The sequence below is a fragment of the Perca fluviatilis genome, chromosome 10, assembly GCF_010015445.1.
Source record: "Perca fluviatilis chromosome 10, GENO_Pfluv_1.0, whole genome shotgun sequence".
Lineage (NCBI taxonomy): Eukaryota > Metazoa > Chordata > Actinopteri > Perciformes > Percidae > Perca > Perca fluviatilis.
This window is the reverse complement of record NC_053121.1, coordinates 5,990,656-6,011,567: the sequence shown is the minus strand read 5'-3', so window position 1 is coordinate 6,011,567 and position 20,912 is coordinate 5,990,656. Positions and strand designations below refer to the sequence as shown.

Genomic DNA, 20,912 nt, shown 5'->3' with positions numbered 1-20,912 from the left:
AATCCTAAAATAAAAAATCCTATAAGGAACCCTGAAATGAAGACAAGCCAAATAAAAACCGACCCCTGCCGTGTCAGCTGGTCCCTCGCCATCATGGTCCTTATCTCTGGGGGTGGCCTTCCTTGTTTCCACGGCAATGGAAGCCAGCTTGGCACTGCGCTTCTTAATGGCTTCGAGGAGGAGACGGAAAAACCTGGGAGGACAAACGACCGAAAAAAAAAGTAAAACATGAGAAGATGAGAGGTTAATATTAGGGATCAACCGATACTGTTTTTTCAAGGCCAATGCCGATGCCGATTATTAGTAACCGATATGTATTTACAGTGAAAATGAAAATCTTTAAGTCAAAATTACAAACTCCAACACAAAACTTTGTTTAAATGCTTTAAGCAATTATTTCATAAATCAGAAAATGTAACAAATTTAAGTCGGACTCAGTGGTGAGTAAAACTGAAGCAGAGGGACAGACACAGAGCTGTAGTGGAGCCAAAGGAGCGCACTTTTTATCGGTTATCAGGCAAATAAAATGCCAATACAGATAATCTGCAAAAAGCCAAAAAAACAAGCCGATAATCGGTATATCCCTAGTTAATATCAGGTTATTCCCGGTCCAGGAGAGGCACACACATACACATATACACCTACCTAGTTTCCATGTAGTGGAGGATCTGTTGGGGTGATAGCAGCTTATCGTCACAGTAACGGTCAGGAGAAAGGAAGTGGAAGGAGACTTTGAACAGCCGCTGCTTTTGGTGCTTTTCAATCCGTAATGTCTCAATCACATCCACCTTCTGCAGCACCTGTACACGTACACACACACACAAACGCACAGTAAGGTTTTTTTACTTCCCCAAACTTATATATAATATAATAAAAACTAAACTAAAGGAAAAAGGAAGTGGAGCAAAAACAGAAAAACAAAGACAAAAAGGGGCAAGAAAACACACGAGAAGCTGACCCTTACCTCAGCCAGACAGACTCTGGTCAGTTTCTTTCGGAGCGTCTTGGCCCTCTTCAAGGCTTTCTTGTTGTTCAGCACTGGAACGCTCATCATGGGAGTTTTAATGTTGGAGCTGGCCACCATCAGGATCTCTCTCAGTCTGCGAGACACGGAGACATATATACACAGAGTGAGACGTGGAGGAAAAGTATGGTGGAAGGCTTGAATGGATCAAGTATGGACGAGTACGTGGACAAAAGTAAGAAGAAGAGTTGTTGATGTAGAAAAGGCGTTTTAGGAGAGAGAAAAAACTGTTAATCATAAAAATGTTCAGTTAACGAGGGTTGGCTATCGGTCGGAAGAAAATTTGAAATTAGCATCCCTGCTTCTCACATTTTTTTCTATTCTCTAGAAACAAAGCCAGACACAGCCAACAGTCTACAGCTGTTCTCTGCTGGTTCAAAGAGCTGTGTATGTACATAAGAGGTCAAGGAATCGGGCGCAGAGGTGACGTTACCGAGGTATCCCCAAAGTGACGTTCATCTCTCCTCTTCCAGCAAAGTGGAAGGTGTTGAGGGTCATCTGGGTGGAGGGCTCGCCTATGGACTGAGCTGCCAGCAGACCCACTGCTTCTCCTGGATCACACAGCGAACGCTGCCACTTGTAGTGCAACAGCTGCCGAAGGCTGAAGACAGATACACACAGAGAGAGAGAGAGAGAGAGAGAGAGAGAGAGACATGAGCTTATTTCACCTAACAAAAATAAGAACTTGGTTTTAGGTCTATTTCTTAATCAGTGATCATTTTTGTAACGTGCACAACAATGTGCACCAGCAGTGGACGATGGGCTATGTCGAGGAACCCTTCCTACAAATCTAAGTTGTTTGAATAGACAGGTAAACATTAACTTTACATTTTACGTGTACGGTGCTGTCACTGTGAACAGGTTTTAGTCAAATGTATTGAAAGTAGGGAGCTACTAACTACTAACCAACTAGATTTACCAGCTTGCGGTTGTAGAATTAGTTTTCAGTTCTTCAGCATTTCTTGGCTTTATACAACTGCTATACAGTGGGGCAAAAAAGTATTTAGTCCGCCACCAATTGTGCAAGTTCTCCCACTTAAAAAGATGAGAGAGGCCTGTAATTTTCATCATAGGTACACTTCAACTATGAGAGACAAAATGAGAAAAACAAATCCAGAAAATCACATTGTAGGATTGTTTATGAATTTATTTGCAAATTAAGGTGGAAAATAAGTATTTGGTCAATAACAAAAGTTCATGTCAATACTTTGTTATATACCCTTTGTTTACAATGACAGAGGTCAAACGTTTTCTGTAAGTCTTCACACACTGTTGCTGGTATTTTGGCCCATTCCTCCATGCAGATCTCCTCTAGAGCAGTGACGTTTTGGGGCTGTCGCTGGGCAACACGGACTTTCAACTCCCTCCAACGATTTTCTATGGGGTTGAGATCTGGAGACTGGCTAGGCCACTCCAGGACCTTGAAATGCTTCTTACGAAGCCACTCCTTCGTTGGCCGGGCGGTGTGTTTGGGATCATTGTCATGCTGAAAGACCCAGCCACGTTTCATCTTCAGTGCCCTTGCTGATGGAAGGAGGTTTTCACTCAAAATCTCACAATACATGGCCCCATTCATTCTTTACTTGACACGGATCAGTCGTCCTGGTCCCTTTGCAGAAAAACAGCCCCAAAGCATGATGTTTCCACCCCCATGCTTCACAGTAGGTATGGTGTTCTTTGGATGCAACTCAGCATTCTTTCTCCTCCAAACACGACGAGTTGAGTTTTTACCAAAAAGTTCTATTTTGGTTTCATCTGACCATATGACATTCTCCCAATCCTCTTCTGGATCATCCAAATGCTCTCTAGCAAACTTCAGACGGGCCTGGACATGTACTGGCTTAAGCAGGGGGACACGTCTGGCACTGCAGGATTTGAGTCCCTGGCGGCGTAATGTGTTACTGATGGTAGCCTTTGTTACTTTGGTCCCAGCTCTCTGCAGGTCATTCACTAGGTCCCCCCCGTGTGGTTCTGGGATTTTTGCTCACCGTTCTTGTGATCATTTTGACCCCACGGGGTGAGATCTTGCGTGGAGCCCCAGATCGAGGGAGATTATCAGTGGTCTTGTATGTCTTCCATTTTCTAATAATTGCTCCCACAGTTGATTTCTTCACACCAAGCTGCTTACCTATTGCAGATTCAGTCTTCCCTGCCTGGTGCAGGTCTACAATTTTGTTTCTGGTGTCCTTTAACAGCTCTTTGGTATTGGCCATAGTGGAGTTTGGAGTGTGACTGTTTGAGGTTGTGGACAGTTGTCTTTTATACTGATAACAAGTTCAAACAGGTGCCATTAATACAGGTAATGAGTGGAGGACAGAGGAGCCTCTTAAAGAAGAAGTTACAGGTCTGTGAGAGCCAGAAATCTTGCTTGTTTGTAGGTGACCAAATACTTATTTTACCAAGGAATTTACCAATTAATTCATAAAAAATCCTACAATGTGATTTTCTGGATTTTTTTTCTCATTTTGTCTCTCATAGTTGAAGTGTACATATGATGAAAATTACAGGCCTCTCTCATCTTTTTAAGTGGGAGAACTTGCACAATTGGTGGCTGACTGAGGGAGTTGAAAGTCTGTGTTGCCCAGCGACAGCCCCAAAACATCACTGCTCTAGAGGAGATCTGCATGGAGGAATGGGCCAAAATAACAGCAACAGTGTGTGAAAACCTTGTGAAGACTTACAGAAAACATTTCACCTCTGTCATTGTCAACAAAGGGTATATAACAAAGTAGTGACATGAACTTTTGTTATTGACCAAATACTTATTTTCCACCATAAATAATGCAAATAAATTCATAAAAAATCCTACAATGTGATTTTCTGGATTTGTTTTTCTCATTTTGTCTCTCATAGTTGAAGTGTACCTATGATGAAAATTACAGGCCTCTCTCATCTTTTTAAGTGGGAGAACTTGCACAATTGGTGGCTGACTAAATACTTTTTTGCCCCACTGTATATGACTGTAGCAAATTCTAGAGGAACAAATTTAATTGTCAATTTTATGTTAATTTAAGCAAAAAAATACAATGTTTTATGACAATAAAGCTGTGGTTTACTGTATAGACTGTGTATTTGTGTTTTTACATTATCTTGGTCACATAACAGTGATATAACCAAAAGATGATACTGGGATTCATTCAAAACTGTATTTGTTTGAAAAAGTAATACATAAGAGATATTTTTTTTATTTGACTGAAAGAGACCATTATATATATTATATATACAATTAATTGTACAGTACAATTTGGAACTGTTACAGCTCTAAGACTAGATACTTTTCAGCCTCAGTCAGTACCTGTCGGTGTCCAGGCTGTCTTGACTCATTCTGCCTTCGTTCTCGAGGTATTTCTCTGTGATGCTGTGAAAGTTTTCCGATACTGAGCCGAAGCAGACGTCAGGCCTGAACACGCCCAGAGACGGCTCAGGGCAGCGGGACGACTTCCTGCTGTATTTCGATTTGCCGGAATCATCCAGTGAGCGCCACTGCTGTATGAGCTGTGGAGGGAGCAATTGACAAGCTTGGTTAGACTAGGTCAGAGGTCTACGTCATACTGTATGTACGAAGGCTAAAGGGACAAAGTAACACCAAGAAAACCTGGCCGATCTTTCACATTTTGTCTCAATATACCTGCTGTATAGCAGCATTTCTGCCGTAGACATCGGGTTCTGTGCTTTGTTCAGTCTGTCTCAGTTTGGCCAACTTCTTTTGAGAAAACAGCAAAAATGCTCCTAATACATATTAAACACACATACATATTACATGACAAATATTCACATAGGAAACATACATACAGTATATAGCATGCAACATCTTTTTACTGTCCACTTCCTGGATTCTCCTGATCACATTTATGATCTCCTACTGCTCTACAATAGCTCAAAGTGGGAGCTATTTTTTTTTATCCGATTCGGATTACAATAATTACCAAACGTACGGTATACTCTAAAGCGCATTAAAATAAGCAGCAGCTGCTCTGACAAAGTAATATTTAAACAGTAAGTCTACACCTCAAGACATATTAAAGATTGCACTGTGCTGTGCCTGCTTAGCTATGTCTATATGTATAGACATCTTTGCTTAGCAGCAAATAATGTGACTTGGGTTAACTGTTGTGGGAATGGTAATGACAGAGGTAAAACAATTACATTTTAGTCAACTTAAAGTGCTCATATTATGCTCATTTTCAGTTTCATAATTGTATTTAGAGGTTATATCAGAATAGGTTTACATGGTTTAATTTTCAAAAACACCATATTTTTGTTGTAGTGCACATTGCTGCAGCTCCTCTTTGTGTTTAGCTCTACGTTTTAGCTACAGAGTGAGACATCTCACTTCTGTTCCATCTTTGTTGGGAGTCGCACATGCGCAGTAGCTAGGTAAGGACTACTAGCCAGTCAGAAGCAGAGTATGAGGGCGTGCCACGCTAGCAGCTAGGCGAGCATTACAACGTGTGTTACAAAGTGACGCACGTTTGTCTCTGAAGTAAAGGCTGGACTACAATAGAGCTGTTTGGAGCAGTTTGTGAACAGTGTTTTCTGTTGGAGATGGTAAGTCCCTTTGGGGTGGACTTTGGGCTTTTTCACTTTGTAAACCTATAACATGCGCAAAAAAGATATATAACACAAAGTAAAGAGAAAAAGCAAAAAAGCATAATATTAGCACTTTAAATATATAAATATCAGTTTATACGTAATATATAGGATTATAAATCCAGTCTGAGCAGCAAAGATGTCCGATAATGTTACTGTCAAACCAAACGTTATCTACCTCTCCGTGGACATGCCACCTCTCTCTTTGCTCTCCAGCGCTGGATGGACGCAAAGTGTTTACTGGCGGTCTTAGGGTCCAAACGTGCCAAAACCTCGTCCAGGCACTGGGACCTCTTGATGACCTAATGGGAATTGGAAAACATGACACATGGCTGATTTGTATGACTGTCCAGGTTAATTTTCTACCAAATGTAGACACTGGAAAGACCTCCATTGTCTGAGGTTTAAAAGGCCCTGAACCCACACAGGCGTTTATAGTTAATGTGGCCGACTGGACCTTTTCCAGGACTGTGTGGGTGTGTTCAGACGCTTTAATGTTTAATGAATGAAAAGAACTGACTGTTTGTGAACCTGAGGCAAGCGGATCTATTTCATCTTAACTGACTGCCATTTGCTTAGGCGGTGGGCCCGAGATAATTACATGGGAAAACTCTGGATCGCAAACACTTTCTTCTGCTCCATTGTTTTAGATGACTAATTTGCAATCTAAAAAATGTATGCCTGTTGTTTTGTGACCAAGCGTTGGCAGCGGGAGGGGTAATGGCTGTTTACACTCAACATGCAAAAGTGCTGTTCACAGATAAGCCCAGGTACGTGGGACTGCACAAAGCTTACAGCAAGGCTAATTCAACTGTATTGTTCAGGGGGACACATTTTCAGAAAGCTCAATGCCTGGGGCTGGACTTTTCCCTGACCTGTTGTCAATAAAATAAATCAGTGGTTCCCAACCTGGGGTCCGGGCACCCCTCAGGGGGGCGGCAAAGATCACAGGGGGGGCGCAAGTCTTTATCTGGTTTGAGGTTGAGGTAAAAAAATAAATATTTGCACGTTAAACAAATTATGATAATACACTAGAATATATAATGTGTACAAAAGTCTGTATAAAAGCTATATATTTTTGTTCTCGCTTAAAAATTGTAGGCAGGCTACTTAGTAGGCCAAACCTCCGGGACCTCTTAAGGGTTTTTTACACTAGACGCATCCAAGGTGGCGCGCGCCATCGTGATGTAAAAATGATGTAATATCCGACAGGCGCGTCCGATTTATGGCGCGCAAGCCAAGATCGCGCATGGCTCTTTTTTTCAGCGGCGCGCGACAAAGCGGAAACAGGAGGCCTGAATGAGTTCGCCGATAACCGGATGTCAGGACTCTCACAGTGACTGCAAGTCTCTCTTGTAAACTTACTGGGTTAAGAGGAGTTCTTTTATGGTGAATGAACCAATCGGCTTGATCCGACGAAGTAGGTCATCGAATCAAATCGAAGCATTGACCGCAATGCTGCTGCCAGTTCTGCCGTTGTTTACCTTTTTCTTCTTCTTCTAGTCCCTAGAAATAGCAAAGTCGGTAGCCTTTGCTCATTAGCGCCACCGTTGTTCAGGAGAAGACTGCAACTAGTGTTGCGACCACCAGCGCGGGTACAAATGGTTACGCCGATCCCATGACGTCATATTTGTACATGCCAGCTGGGCTGCATCCAGTGTATAAGACGCTTTAACCTGTGGCCCTTGCTGTCATCAGGTCAGCTGGTAGCTGCCATCATCCTCATTTTTCCTGCCGCCACGGCATCACCATTTTATGAATGAAACATGGCGGAGAAACATAAAAGTGCTGATAACTCCTCTGTATCAAAAAAGAAAGTAAGGCTCTATCTCGAGAGTTACCTCAACTTCGGTTTCGGGGAGAGGGGGGGCTCAGCTTTTCTTAGACATGAGTAGGGGGGCACCAAGGAAAAAAGGTTGGGAACCACTGAAATAAATCATATTCCTGACATCAAAATACTGAGTGAAGTTTACAAAAGTAAAGAATGCAAACATCATCGCCAAGGTCCAATGACGTCATTCACGTGCATATTATTAGCCATGTGGATTTACCGATGGCAGAGAGAGAGGGGGGAGCTGGTTTGTCCCCGCCAGCAGCTAAGAATTTGCTAAATACCAAGATTTGTGGCACACTAAGATAAACGGACTACATACAAACAGCAGCAGCGGATAAGAGATAGACAGAGCAGATTGAAATATCGCTTTTCTACAGGTTTATGACTGTTTAACAGGTGTATTGATACTGTATTCAATTTTTACTCATAAAGGTTTCACTGCACATAACAGTAGGGAGTTTAACGTTAGTTGTCATCGGCACCAGGGGCCATTGCTAATCTTCTCTGTATCCTTCCCAGTTCAGTACATGTGCTACATGTTGCAACACATCGCTGTTCAAAATGCCATCCATCTTCCAAAAGCAAAGCTAGTCTCCAAATTAATTATCATGCTTGAACCTGCATGGCATTTTATCTGGTTTGCTTTCTTTTTTTTTTTAAAGTACTTTATTAAAGTTTATGCAATACAAGTTTATAAATACAGTATAAGTAATAATGTACAAAAACAAGACAAAACATGCGCAAACCATTGAATAATGTGCAAATATAGCCTAATAATATGCAAGTTTCATAAAGTGCAGTGAGTTCTACACAGTGTGGCTGTCTATCACAGTCCGCTGTAGAAACATTGTACATCTGGTCTTCCACAGTTGTAGACCAACAATTCACAGGATTTTTTTGTATCAGCTCTATGTTTCGCAGTGAGTCAATCTTGTGGTTGCCTAGTGTGACTTTGGACCGTAATCTTGCGGTGCCTGTACCTGTCTCACAGTCACCCATTGATGGCTAACAACTGCCGCTGGTAGCCGACGTCCTGAAGCTCTGTACCGGCGAAATACAACCAGCAGCTGCGGCTCGGATTTTATCATATTAGAAGACAACTTTATTTGGAAGGTTACCGTTACTTTACCGACTAGTTACCTAACGTAACAGCATATTACATTGTAATGCCAGCAAACAAGACTGACCTGAAAAGTAGTGTTCATTGCCATGGTAGAAAATCGGGTCAAAGTTCAACTTGGAGTGAAAGGTTGAAAATTTGGAGGGAATGAGAAGACGATGGAGACGGCGTAGACATCCTGAAGCTGATTGGCCAATACTCGAGACGTCACATCAAAGATATTTTATTCCAAAGATCACGACATTAAGGGCCGGGACACAGGGCCGATAATCGGCCGTTGGACAGTCTGGCGAGGTCAGTGACTCGAGTCTGTTCGGTGTGTCCCGTGCCGTCGTCAGTCCGGTGGGGCTGTCGGCGTTCATTTTGGCTGACCTGACATGTTCAGTCGGCAGCAGGGCAGTCGGGACTCACCCGGAAATGGCGAGCGAAATGAGCTAGAGTCTCTCAAAATCTGACGAAAATCTTTTAAACTGACCTTTGTTGAGCTGAAATGACAGATTCAGCAACTGCACAGCCTATTTCTCGCTTAAAATGTTTTCAGAAACACGTTTCAGTGAACTATTTTAGTACAATATGAGATCGTATTCTGAACGAGCCGCCATGACAGTCTGGCTTTGAATTTCCGGAGAAAACAAACCCATGTGACGTGTTCGTCCAATCAGCTGCCGGTTTTCATTTCTTGGGCAACAATACAGAGTAGCGCCACCTGCTGCTATGGAGACGTATTACGTTTCTCAAGTCAGTGTCGCCTCAGTGTGTTCCGAGGCAGTTTTTTGGACCTCGGGGACCCGACTGATCATTTCAACTGGGTTTTCTGTTGACGCCGGTCGGTCGTCTGGTTGGTGTGTCTCGGCTTTTAACCTTTTCTCTCACTCCGGTCAGGGAAATGCTGGCTGGCTGGCCTTTGAGGTGGACCAGCTATTCTCATTTAGGTGACAAGCTGCTCCTCCAAGTTTTCCATCAGCATTATTTATTTCAATTCATTCAAATTATTGTTGACGTGCGCCTTGCTCCGGTTTACCTTGTAGTTGTCCTCGATGAAGGGGAACTGTCTTGACTGCAGGAACTGAGTCTTGGGAATATCCAGTCCATCTTCACCGTACAAGAACTGGACCACAGATCCATCGCTGTCCCTCACCGTCAGATCATACTGCACTACCAAACCCTCCAGATGCTTTATGACACATCTGCAGAGGAGAGGATGTGAAGGAGGATAGAGGAAAAAGCTCAGTAAAAGGAGAGGAGAGGACAATGCATCCTACAGATCAGTATGGCAGGTACAGAAAATAAAACGTTGGGTTCATCTACTATAGCTCTTTTCCTATTCAACTGTATTTATATTAGGATGCATAGTATCCAGGATACTACGCATCCTGATAAAGTTCCCATGGTCTTTGGAATTAAAATAGCCCCACATCATCACATACCCTTCACCATACCTAGAGATTGGCATGGTTTATAGCTAGCTAGTTAGCTGGTTTGATTTGCATTGAGAGATGATTTTATGGAAAGTACCACATGCCCATCTTTGCTACTTTGTTACTACCAATAAAATCCAACAGTTCAAAGTTACCTGCTGGCATAGCTGTATCATTCAAACTCAGGAATTTGAATAACGTTGGGGTTTTAACAACCAAGACCGCTCATGTAATAGTGTTTGCCACAGCTGTGAATAAAATGTCGCAGTGCGTTTGTAGCTTGTATCAGATAGGTAAACCACACATTTCCCTCTCAAATCAACATGTACTTTGGGGCACCAGACCTGGAGAAACTAGGTTAAATGAAAATATTTTTCATATGAAAATGATGTAGGACATGCACATGTGCAATGAAGAGTTTTTTTTTTTCTGTTTGCACGTAACTAGGATTACCAGGGGACCTCAAAATCACAGAGATGCTGATTCGCACCGGACTAATATCATCACACATCCTTTGTGTTTGGAGACTCATGGTAGGTCATTTGCTGGGTCATTTCTACTTGACAAGTTACAGACATTTTCAGCAGATTAGCGCGGGATTAAAATCACAGATGACCTCCTCAATTATTACAAATAACTAGAGGAACCAAGGTAATACTAGTCCTAGTGTTTGTGTGTAGTACATATTTATCCCCAGTGGCCATGTTGGAGTACCGTGGGGCCCATGAACTACATAGTCACTGTGGCAGCCATTTTGGCCAGTGGCATCCACTGAGGAGGAAGCACTGAATTTGACAAGGCTGCATTTTTTTTCTAAATACTTATTCACAATAGATTGGTGCCTTATACGTTTTGTCTTTATTGGTTTAAATAACACACTATGTAGTCCATTCATAAAGGGTGCTCTACACATCCAGGGCCTTCAAGCCATGTTAGATGTTACATCAACAATGAAAACACTACTCAGACAGCTACATTTGCCAGAAGAAGCTGGTGCTTTATCTCACTTCAATCATCTTTTTTCCTCTGCCTGTTGCCTGAACAGGGTCTGCACAGACACACAACAGTTTGTTTTCTATTCGCACGGAAATAGTATTAACAGTGCACCTCAAAATCATAGAAATCGGGACTAATATTATTCCACAACCTCTGTGTTTGGCAAATTAAGGTAGGGAATATATGGTTATAGTGTGTATAATTTTTACTTGACAAATTACAGAAATGGCAGATTTGCACAGGGTGAAAATCACAGATGACCTCCTCAATTATTACAAAATTACTAAAAGTCGCTATGCAATACAAATCCCAATGTGGATAGGGTGTTTCTGTTTCAAAAAGCTTCTGGGTGTGAGACTTAAATCGCACCAAATGTGAATGTAACATGACCATACTTTAAAGTCTTCAGCCCTTTCTGAACTAATAAGCAGCAAGGTTTACGTTACCTCTGCAGGTATCCTGATCTAGATGTTTTCACAGCTGTGTCGACCAGTCCCTCTCTGCCGGCCATACAGTGGAAGAAAAACTCCTAAACGCAACAAGATTACACACAGACAAGGAAAGAAATGTATCATAAAGTAGCAAGAGAAACGTCATAGCAGCAGTACTCGTAAAAAAGACTTATAAGAGTTAGAGAGTGCTTTCATATGTGTCCACAACAGGAGCTACAGTGTAAAAGCAACTTTTAAAACGAGTCCACTACACAACACAAACACAGCTCTCCTCGTGTACCTGTGGTTTGATGCCTGTGAGGAACCTTCCAGAAACGAAGCCCCCGGCACCTGGTGCAGGATCATATGGCTGGAAGCACGGCAAGGATTTCCCAGAAGGCATCAGTGGAGGCCTACGGCCCTCCAACTCGATCTGACCTAGTAGACACGAAATCTGAAAGACACACCACACACATAGTCAGGGTATTTGTAGGTAAAATGCTAAATTTCATGAGTTGAAGTGTGTGTGTGTGTGTGTGTATATGTGTGTGTGTGTGTGTGTGTGTGTGTGTGTGTGTGTGTGGGGGGGGGGGGGGGCGGTACCTGCATGGTGTTTACAGTAGATCCCTTGGCTCCTGATTGGACCATCAGTTGGAGGTTGTTGTCTGGGAAAGAGGTGTGGAGTCCGACTGGCATGCACACCTGTGAACACACGACAACATTTCATCATCAAGAACAGTGAAGACTGGCAACATGCTATCCTATTTTTAAAATGCATATTTTTTGAGCTTTTTGTTCATTCATTGGATTGAGTACAGTAGAAAGCTGACAGGAAATGGGAAGTCACATGCAGCAAACGGCCCCTGCTAGACAGAAATATCGGACTTCTGAGAACATGGTCAGCATCTTTAACTCATAGGCAACCAGGACGCCCCAACAAATACTCCTAAACACACGACAGGGATGTAGACTTAAGTGAGTAAATACAGGAAGAAGGTCCTGTGTTCTGGACTAGTGCATATATCGTATATCACTATGGTCAAACCAGCTCATTTCATTAAAATGATCAGACATTGTTACGCGAGAGACGTTACGAGGTCTGCTCTGGTCACAGAGACTTCGCTCTGACGGCGTCTGTCTCCAATTTAAGCGGCAGCTGGGTTGACCACGGAGATGCAAGTGACGGACGGCAAGCTTGACCGCAGTCTATTTCTGTGCTAGAAACACTGCAAGCTGCTACAGTTTGCTGCTCTGCTGCATCGCAGATTGCTAGACACACCTCCCTACAGGAGACATTAGCTCAGACTTGCAGAGTATGTAAACAGGGCTCAGCGCTAACTTTTTAAAGTGGTTGCTGGCTTGGCAACCAGGCATCCGCTTTTGGTTGCCGAAATTGACAATACGGTTGCCATTTTTTAAAACTGCCTATATTTGGAGCAATTCATTTCTTATGCAACGATACAATAAATTTTAATAATGAAACAATAAGATAATGGCTTGCAATATAATTTCCCATCCCTCTCAAATAGGAGTGGAACGGATCACAAAACTCACAGATCGGATTACGGTTTTAAGTCACGGATCGGATACATTTTTGGATCAGCACAAAAAAGGTGGGAATTTAAATGATTTAGCACAGCTTAATAGTGGTAATAATCATAAGCAAGTCTCAGTCTCAACTGTAAAGAGAAGACTTCGAGCTGCAGGTTTGATAGGTCGAGTTGCAGCAAGAAAGCCATTGCTAAGACGTCAGAATAAGAAAAAGAGGCTTGCCTGGGCCAAGAAACATCAACAATGGACTACTGAAGACTGGAAGAAGGCGTTATGGACTGATTTTGAAATCTTCGGTTCATCACGCAGGATTTTTGTACGCCGTTGAGTAGGCGAAAGGATGGTTCCTCAGTGTGTGACATCAACTGTCAAACATGGAGGAGGAAGCATGAGGGTCTGGGGCTGTTTTGCTGGATCCACGGTCGGTGATTTGTACAAAGTGAAAGAAACCCTGAACCTAAACGGCTACCACAGAATTTTGCAGCGCCATGCAGTACCCTCTGGTATGCGCCTAGTTGGTCAGGGGTTCATCCTACAGCAAGATAATGACCCAAAACATAAGTCCAAGCTATGCCAGAACTACCTTAGCAAAAAAGAACAAGATGGTAAGCTTAAAAACATGGAGTGGCCAGCACAGTCACCAGACTTAAACCCCATTGAGCTGTTTTGGGATGAACTGGACAGAAAAGTGAAAAGTGCCACACATTTATGGGAACTTCTGCAACAGAGTTGGGAAGAACTTTCTGAAGAATATTTGATTTCCATTGTAGAAAAAATGCCACGAGTGTGTTCAGCTGTTATATCTGCCAAAAGGGGCTACTTCCATCCATCCATCCATCTTCGTCCGCTTATCCGGTGTCGGGTCGCGGGGGGAGCAGCTCCAGCAGGGGACCCCAAACTTCCCTTTTCCCGAGCAACATTAACCAGCTCCGACTGGGGGATCCCGAGGCGTTCCCAGGCCAGGTTGGAGATATAATCCCTCCACCTAGTCCTGGGTCTTCCCCGAGGCCTCCTCCCAGCTGGACGTGCCTGGAACACCTCCCTAGGGGGGGGGCCAGGGGCATCCTCACCAGATGCCCGAACCACCTCAACTGGCTCCTTTCGACCCAAAGGAGCAGTGGCTCTACTCCGAAGCTCCTCACGGATGACTGAGCTTCTCACCTTATCTCTAAGGGAGACGCCAGCCACCCTCCTGAGGAAACCCATTTCGACGCTTGCACCCTGGATCTCGTTCTTTCGGTCATGACCCAGCCTTCATGACCATAGGTGAGGGTAGGAACGAAACGGCCGGTAGATCGAGAGCTTTGCCTTCTGGCTCAGCTCTCTTCCGTCACAACGGTGCGATAGATGGAATGTAATACCGCACCCGCTGCCGATTCTCCGACCAATCTCCCGGCTCCATTGTCCCCTCACTCGCGAACAAAACCCCAAGGTACTTGAACTCCTTCACTTGGGGTAAGGACTCATTCCCTACCTGGAGAAGGCATTCCATCGGTTTCCTGCTGAGAACCATGGCCTCCGATTTAGAGGTGCTGATCCTCATCCCAACCGCTTCACACTCGGCTGCGAACCGATCCAGTGAGTGCTGAAGGTCGCGGCCGATGATGCCATCAGGACCACATCATCTGCAAAAAGCAGCGATGAGATCCCCAGCCCACCGAACCGCCAACCCCTCCCCACCCCGACTACGCCTCGATATCCTGTCCATAAATATTACAAACAGGATTGGTGACAAAGCGCAGCCCTGGCGGAGGCCAACCCTCACCTGACGAAGTCCGACTTACTGCGAGGAACCCGGACACAGCTCTCACTTGGTCGACGTACAGAGATTGGATGGCCCTGAGCAGAGACCCCCTCACCCCATACTCCGCACCACCCAATCAGTCGGTTCTCCCCCCCCAAAGGTGAGAAAAGTCATTTAAGAGCTGGTCCGTTGTTCCACGACCAGGACGGAATCCGCATTGTTCCTCCTCAACCTGAGGTTCGACTATCGGCTACTTTGATGAGTAAAAAAATGTAGAATACATTTTGGTTTATAAATTGATTCCATGATTTCTTTTTCAACTTAAGGCGAGACACGGCAGGCAAAAACATCAGTTCTTTTTTTTCCACACTGGTCAATTTTGAGATTTTGGGCTAATTGTCTTTAATAACATGTCTTCTTTCAGACTTGTGGTGAAAAAAAGCCCAAAATACACATTTAGGTCTTTATTTTACTACACTTTGACTGTTTGCGTTGGTAGATTTCTCCTAAATTCAACAAAAGTTGGCGTTCTAAATCATCACGCTGCTCCACGATCGCTGTCTGCACCCTGTCATCTCATTCAGTACAGGCCAAAATAGGGTTGTGCCGATGGACGATATCATCGTCCATCGTGATGGCTGCCCGACATCACGATGGAGAGCAACCATCGTGATGTGTCTTCCCCCATCGCCCAACCCTAGGCCAAAACTTTGGACACACCTTCTCATTCAATGCGTTTCCTTTATTTTCATGACTATTTACATTGTAGATTCTAACTGAAGGCATCAAAACTATGAATGAACACGTGGAATTATGTACTTAACAAAAAAGTGTGAAATAACTGAAAACAACTGTCTTATATTTTAGATTCCTCAAAGTAGCCACCCTTTGCTCTGGTTACTGCTTTGCACACTCTTGGCATTCTCTGGATGAGCTTCAAGAGGTAGTCACCTGAAATGGTTTTCCAACAGTTTTGAAGGAGTTCCCAGAGATGCTTAGCACTTGTTGGCCCTTTTGCCTTCACTCTGCAGTCCAGCTCACCCCAAACCAGGTTTCATTCATAGTTTTGATGCCTTCAGTGAGAATCTACAATGTAAATAGTCATGAAAATAAAGGAAACGCATTGAATAGAAGGTGTGTCCAAACTTTTGGCCTGTACTGTACAGTCACACTTTTACACCATTTAACTGTCAGCATTTTAACCGCGTTAAATCCAGTTACTACTGTAGCTAACGGTAGGCTAACGTTACCTGCTGTGTAAAGCGTTATTAGTGTTTACTAGCGTGACATGCAGCAATGTTTCTGTTGCCTCTAACGCTGGTTTCGGAGCATCGGAGAGCAGCGCAGGCATTGAAGTGGCACCGTAATGAGGCACCGGAATCCGCATTGCTATTCCATACGGTAGATACAGGGCACCATTTTAACATGCGGCGTTGAAAAAATTGTATTGCCTGTATCTTTTCACGGCAAACGCGCATGTGTGGAAAGCGGGCGCACAACAGCTGAAATGTTGTGTTGCGCACAAACGTAGTGTTTAACTTTACGGAGACAACCAAATAAAATATTGACTTGTTTTGAAATTAATTTTAACTCTTCAGAGCAATAGCACTCTTCGCTGCTTCAGTTCATGTCACTACATGTTTCTGTTTGTGTGCAGTACATATTTATCCCCAGTGGCCACGTTGGAGCACCATGGGGCCCATGAACTACATCGTCACTGTGGCAGCCATTTTGGCCAGTGGCATCCACTGAGGAGGAAGCACTGAATTTGACAAGGCTGCATTTTTTTCTTGAAATAAAGTTTTGATTTGTTTTTATTAGGGCTGGGACGATTCGTCGACGTAATCGATTACGTAAATGCGTCGACACAAATAATTTGCGTCGACGCGTCACTAAATAAAATAAATAAAACTTGCATGCAAATTAATTAATGTTACGCGGAACTAATATAATGCGGAACTACTGTTAGATACGCAGGTTCTAGGGACACTTAATCTGTAGCCCTTAGCTCTGAAGCTAGCCAAGCTCCGGCTACATGCGTTTTTTTGTCAGATCAACGGTCCAGTGAATGAGTCACAGATAGCAGCACGAATGGACGAGCAAGGCGAGTGGTGGCGAGTGGCAACCCACAAGAGTTAGAGGACCCGCCGGCCTCTTTAAGATCGCAAGTTTGGTAAAACTTCGAGACTGTATGGCTGCAGTCTGGAGCCTTGCCCTCCCGCGTGGTGCCGTCCCCGCCTCGAAAACGTCGGTCTTCGGGTCAGTTCCAGTAATAGAAATACATCTAACATGCTAACGCATATCCGACGCCATCACCCAGATGTGCCAGTCACTGGAACGAGACAAAAAAAAGACTGTCCAACTTCTCCTCCCTACAGTGCTTAACCAGCCTTTAGATACAAATAATTAAGCGACTGTAGGCCTGCTGCGTTTTCCCTGTAAAACCGAGTCTGTGTTCTTCATATTTATGTAGAATTATAATTTGCTCTTCTTATATAAAACATGCGGCTCTGGTAGATGTTTGCGATTGGTCGTGGTGCCCAAACACCGCCTCTTTTATGTGAACGCGTGCGCTGCTGGATTGGGAAACCCTGGGTTGATTGAACTAGTTGATAACCAGTGTCATGATACAGTTTATGCAGGACCGCAGTTTATGCGGGATCTCTTTCAGTTGTAACTGAAAGAGATCCAGGGCATGTTGATCTTGCTTCGTAGTACAGGCCTCAGGTCTCCGTACGCTCACACCAGTGGGGCAAACAAACTCTAGTTTGATTCATCCGAAATAACGAGGGAGGTGTGAAAGCGCCCTAAGTGACTGATGGGAACAACAATCTTTGGAATTGGTCCAGTATTAAGCAATATCGCTGCAGTCAGCAGTGACGAAACAAGCTATAATGTAAGTTAATAGGGAAATTAAGGCTTGAATTTACGTTCACAAAAGCGCTTGTTTTGCCACTGACAGGCTCAGATTAATATTCTAAGTGTCTGACAACATTATGGAAAGAATTTCTAAGGAGGTCGACCTGTTAAAGAGTAAGATACAAAAAACACGTAAAAACATCTGCGAAAATTGCATTCGCTAATTTATGTAAATAAACAGTAATTTTGGCATCGTAAAATACACTTGATTCAAAGTCGACGGAAACAAAATAAAACTACGAAAAGCCATTTTGGGTCGTCTTTCCACTTTTCCATCCATCACAACTCTAGTTTTGTTTGAAATAAACACATAGTTTATCGATTTACATGTGAAAATATGTTGGCTCTATACACGCTAAAAGTATTGCTTTTTTAAATGGAGTCTGGTGAGTTTAGCGCTAGCGACTTCAGAGCTGTTTCTGGTTAAACAGAAAGGTCTCAAAGAGGTTTTAAAAGGTCTATCTGTGTAGGGATCCTTTCCATAATGTTTTCAGACAATTAGAATATTAATCTGAGCCTGTCAGTGGCAAAACGAGCACTTTTGTGATTGTGAAGGTACATACAAGCTGGACAATTAATAATGAACAGTTAAAAGTATGTTGAAGCAACTGACTGCAAGTATAAGCCTTCTATTACCAAAATGTTCCTAACGTATGCAAAAGGAGGAACTAAACTCACGACACTAGGAACTAAAATGACATTGGCATTTTAAAAACGCATTTTAAAACTAATTTACATCTGAGCGAACAACAGCTACTTCTCTCTTTCTCTCTCTGTAGCCCTATTGTTCATGAACCTTTGGAAAGTACTACCCCTGGGATATTTTTATACCCGGAACTATCCCCAAGGAACTTCATTTAACAGATGACGTCGCTGAATTCCTCAAAACGTTGTTGGCTCCTGTAAAGATCCTCCAGTGAAAACAGTGCTGGTATTATGTGTTTCAAAGGGAGTTAGAGGTAGCTTATCAGTCATCGTTCACTGTACTCAATGTCAGTAGTGGCAGTGGTGGTGGTACTAGAAGTAGTAGTAGTAGTGGCAGGTTACCTTGTTAATGTCATTGTTCACTTGGTTGGCCACTTCTTTGAACTTGTGGTCGGCCGTGCTGAAGTCTCTCTGGTCTGGGTTGAGGTGAGCATCCTGCCAGCGGCTCTGGGCCTCAGCTTGATCCACATTGGCAGGCAGGTTGAAGGCTGCCTGAAGAGCCTTAGAGACAGAACGGAAAACATATTTTTTCCCATAAGATAAGAAAACCTACAGAGAATTGTCAGTTTCAGCTCATTGTTTAGCTGTCCTGCCAACAAATTGGTTTTGGTTCGCTCTCACCACTCTCATGACATCGTTTTCGGCCCCAGCAGGCCGCTGTTTTTAATGAAAAAGCTCTAAAAACCCACTGTCCACGACAGCCTCTAACAGCAGAGAGACAGTTAGAGACTAGCTGGTGAACACTACCTTCAAGGGCCAGAAACTCCAACTCCAAATTAATAGTGTTGCTCTAGTACAGCTGGATGCGTGAAAAAGCACTGTTTGCTAACACGTTTGTGATGATATTTCAATGTAGTGTTAACAACTCAGCTGTCCCCCAGTGACCGAAAAGATCAGTTACAGGTTTAAGGTTGTACTTAAAAGGTCCCATGACATGGTGCTCTTTGGATGCTTTTATATAGGCCTTAGTGGTCCCCTTATACTGTACCTGAAGTCTCTTTTATATAGACCTTAGTGGTCCCCTAATACTGTATCTGAAGTCTCTTTTATATAGACCTTAGTGGTCCCCTAATACTGTATCTGAAGTCTCTTTCCCGGAATTCAGCCTTGGTGCAGAATTACAGCCACTAGAGCCAGTCCCACAATGAGCTTTCCTTAGTATGTGCCATTTCTGTGTCTGTAGCTATTGAGGAGGAGGGGAGGGCGCAAGGTGGAGGGTGGGCGTGTGGCCTTAGGGCTGGGCGATAAAACGATAATGATATGTATCGCGATAGACACGTAATCAATATCAATAGAAAATGCGGTCGATAAAACATTCGATAACTTGTTTTTCTTCATCAGAAGAAACCAGAGGTTGTGAATCAAGTTTGGTTGCATGAACAAAGGCCCTCACTCTTTGGCAACCTAGCAACGTAGGGAGTGACACTCTAACAGCCAATCATGTAACAGTATCATGTTTGGTTGCGCCACATTGCTGTCTCGTGTTCTTCAATAACAGAACCGGGTGCGGAGTGGAAAGTGAGTGCCGTGAGTGGTGCGGAAATCGGCTTGATAAAACAGGAAAAGTCAGTATGGCAGTTTTGGGGATTTTATAAGTCTGAACGTAGTCAGACCAATGTAGTCAGACCGTCGTCCCCACCAACACTGGTAATACCATAAACTTGTTTTACCACTTTAGCCGCGCTAACACTTTGGAGCACGGCCGTATTCGCCATCAACGTCGAACAACATCTGCAGCTGCAACACGGCACAAGCAGCAGACCGCCATGGAGAGGTACTCTGCATCAGCGCCTTACTAAACGCTACAAAGAAATAACGGAGGCAGACGTGCTGAGCACTGTCCAGAAGCCAGGTTACCAACCTAGCACTAAACCTGCAGAAAATAGTTCCTTCTCAGGTTTCTTATATTTAGCTAACACTTTGCACTATTTTATGACACTTTATTAAGCATTTCTTACTTATTCTTTAATTTTGCACCTTAATGTTAAGAGATAATTGTTAAGTGTTCATTGTGATTTTAGACCTGTTTACATTTTAATTATTTGAGTGTTTTCCATGGTTGTGTTGACATTTCTGCTTTTATAACTGAGGGGATTATAATCAGAGCAGGGTTAAGTTTAAAATAAAAATGTTTAAATTTAATATATTTTTCTCCTGGTCCTTATTTTAAATAGGTCATAAAAAATATCAATAATTATCGATATCGACCGATATGAAAAACGTATATCGTGATACAGTTTTCAACCATATCGCCCAGCCCTATGTGGCCTTGACCAAACTGCCACTTTGCTTGTTTGAAAGCCATGATGTCTCTCTCTCATGGGTGGGCCAAATTCTCTGGGCGGGCAAAGCAGAGAAAGGAGAGGTAAACTTGCTCCTTATGACCTCATAAGGACGAGATTCCAGATCTGCCCATCTGAGCTTTCATTTTCTCAAAGGCAGAGCAGGATACCCAGGGCTCGGTTTACACCTATCACCATTTCTAGCCACCGGGGGACCATAGGCAGGCTGGGGGAACGCACATTAATGTTAAAAAAAAAAAAACTCATAATTTTCATGCCATGGGACCTTTAAAGCCAT

The 20,912-nt window shown here is 43.4% G+C and overlaps 1 protein-coding gene and 2 non-coding genes across 3 annotated transcripts in view; all 3 read right to left on the bottom strand.

Moving 5' to 3' along the window:
* polr1a (RNA polymerase I subunit A) overlaps positions 1-20,912 on the bottom strand; it is a 53,779-nt gene that overhangs the window by 16,874 nt on the left and 15,993 nt on the right. The window contains exons 20-31 of the mRNA XM_039813215.1: positions 18,675-18,833; positions 12,017-12,115; positions 11,715-11,867; positions 11,429-11,511; positions 9,590-9,755; positions 5,793-5,916; positions 4,653-4,753; positions 4,320-4,519; positions 1,458-1,625; positions 965-1,100; positions 646-800; positions 64-193 (exon numbers count right to left, since the gene is read on the bottom strand). Coding sequence (XP_039669149.1) covers positions 64-193; positions 646-800; positions 965-1,100; positions 1,458-1,625; positions 4,320-4,519; positions 4,653-4,753; positions 5,793-5,916; positions 9,590-9,755; positions 11,429-11,511; positions 11,715-11,867; positions 12,017-12,115; positions 18,675-18,833 — 1,674 coding nt within the window. The remainder of the gene's footprint in view (positions 1-63; positions 194-645; positions 801-964; positions 1,101-1,457; positions 1,626-4,319; positions 4,520-4,652; positions 4,754-5,792; positions 5,917-9,589; positions 9,756-11,428; positions 11,512-11,714; positions 11,868-12,016; positions 12,116-18,674; positions 18,834-20,912) is intronic.
* On the bottom strand, positions 10,655-10,791 carry LOC120567500. The gene has a single exon (XR_005640592.1). It is a non-coding gene; the product is annotated as a small nucleolar RNA SNORA5 (small nucleolar RNA).
* Positions 16,354-16,490, bottom strand: LOC120567495. The gene has a single exon (XR_005640588.1). It is a non-coding gene; the product is annotated as a small nucleolar RNA SNORA5 (small nucleolar RNA).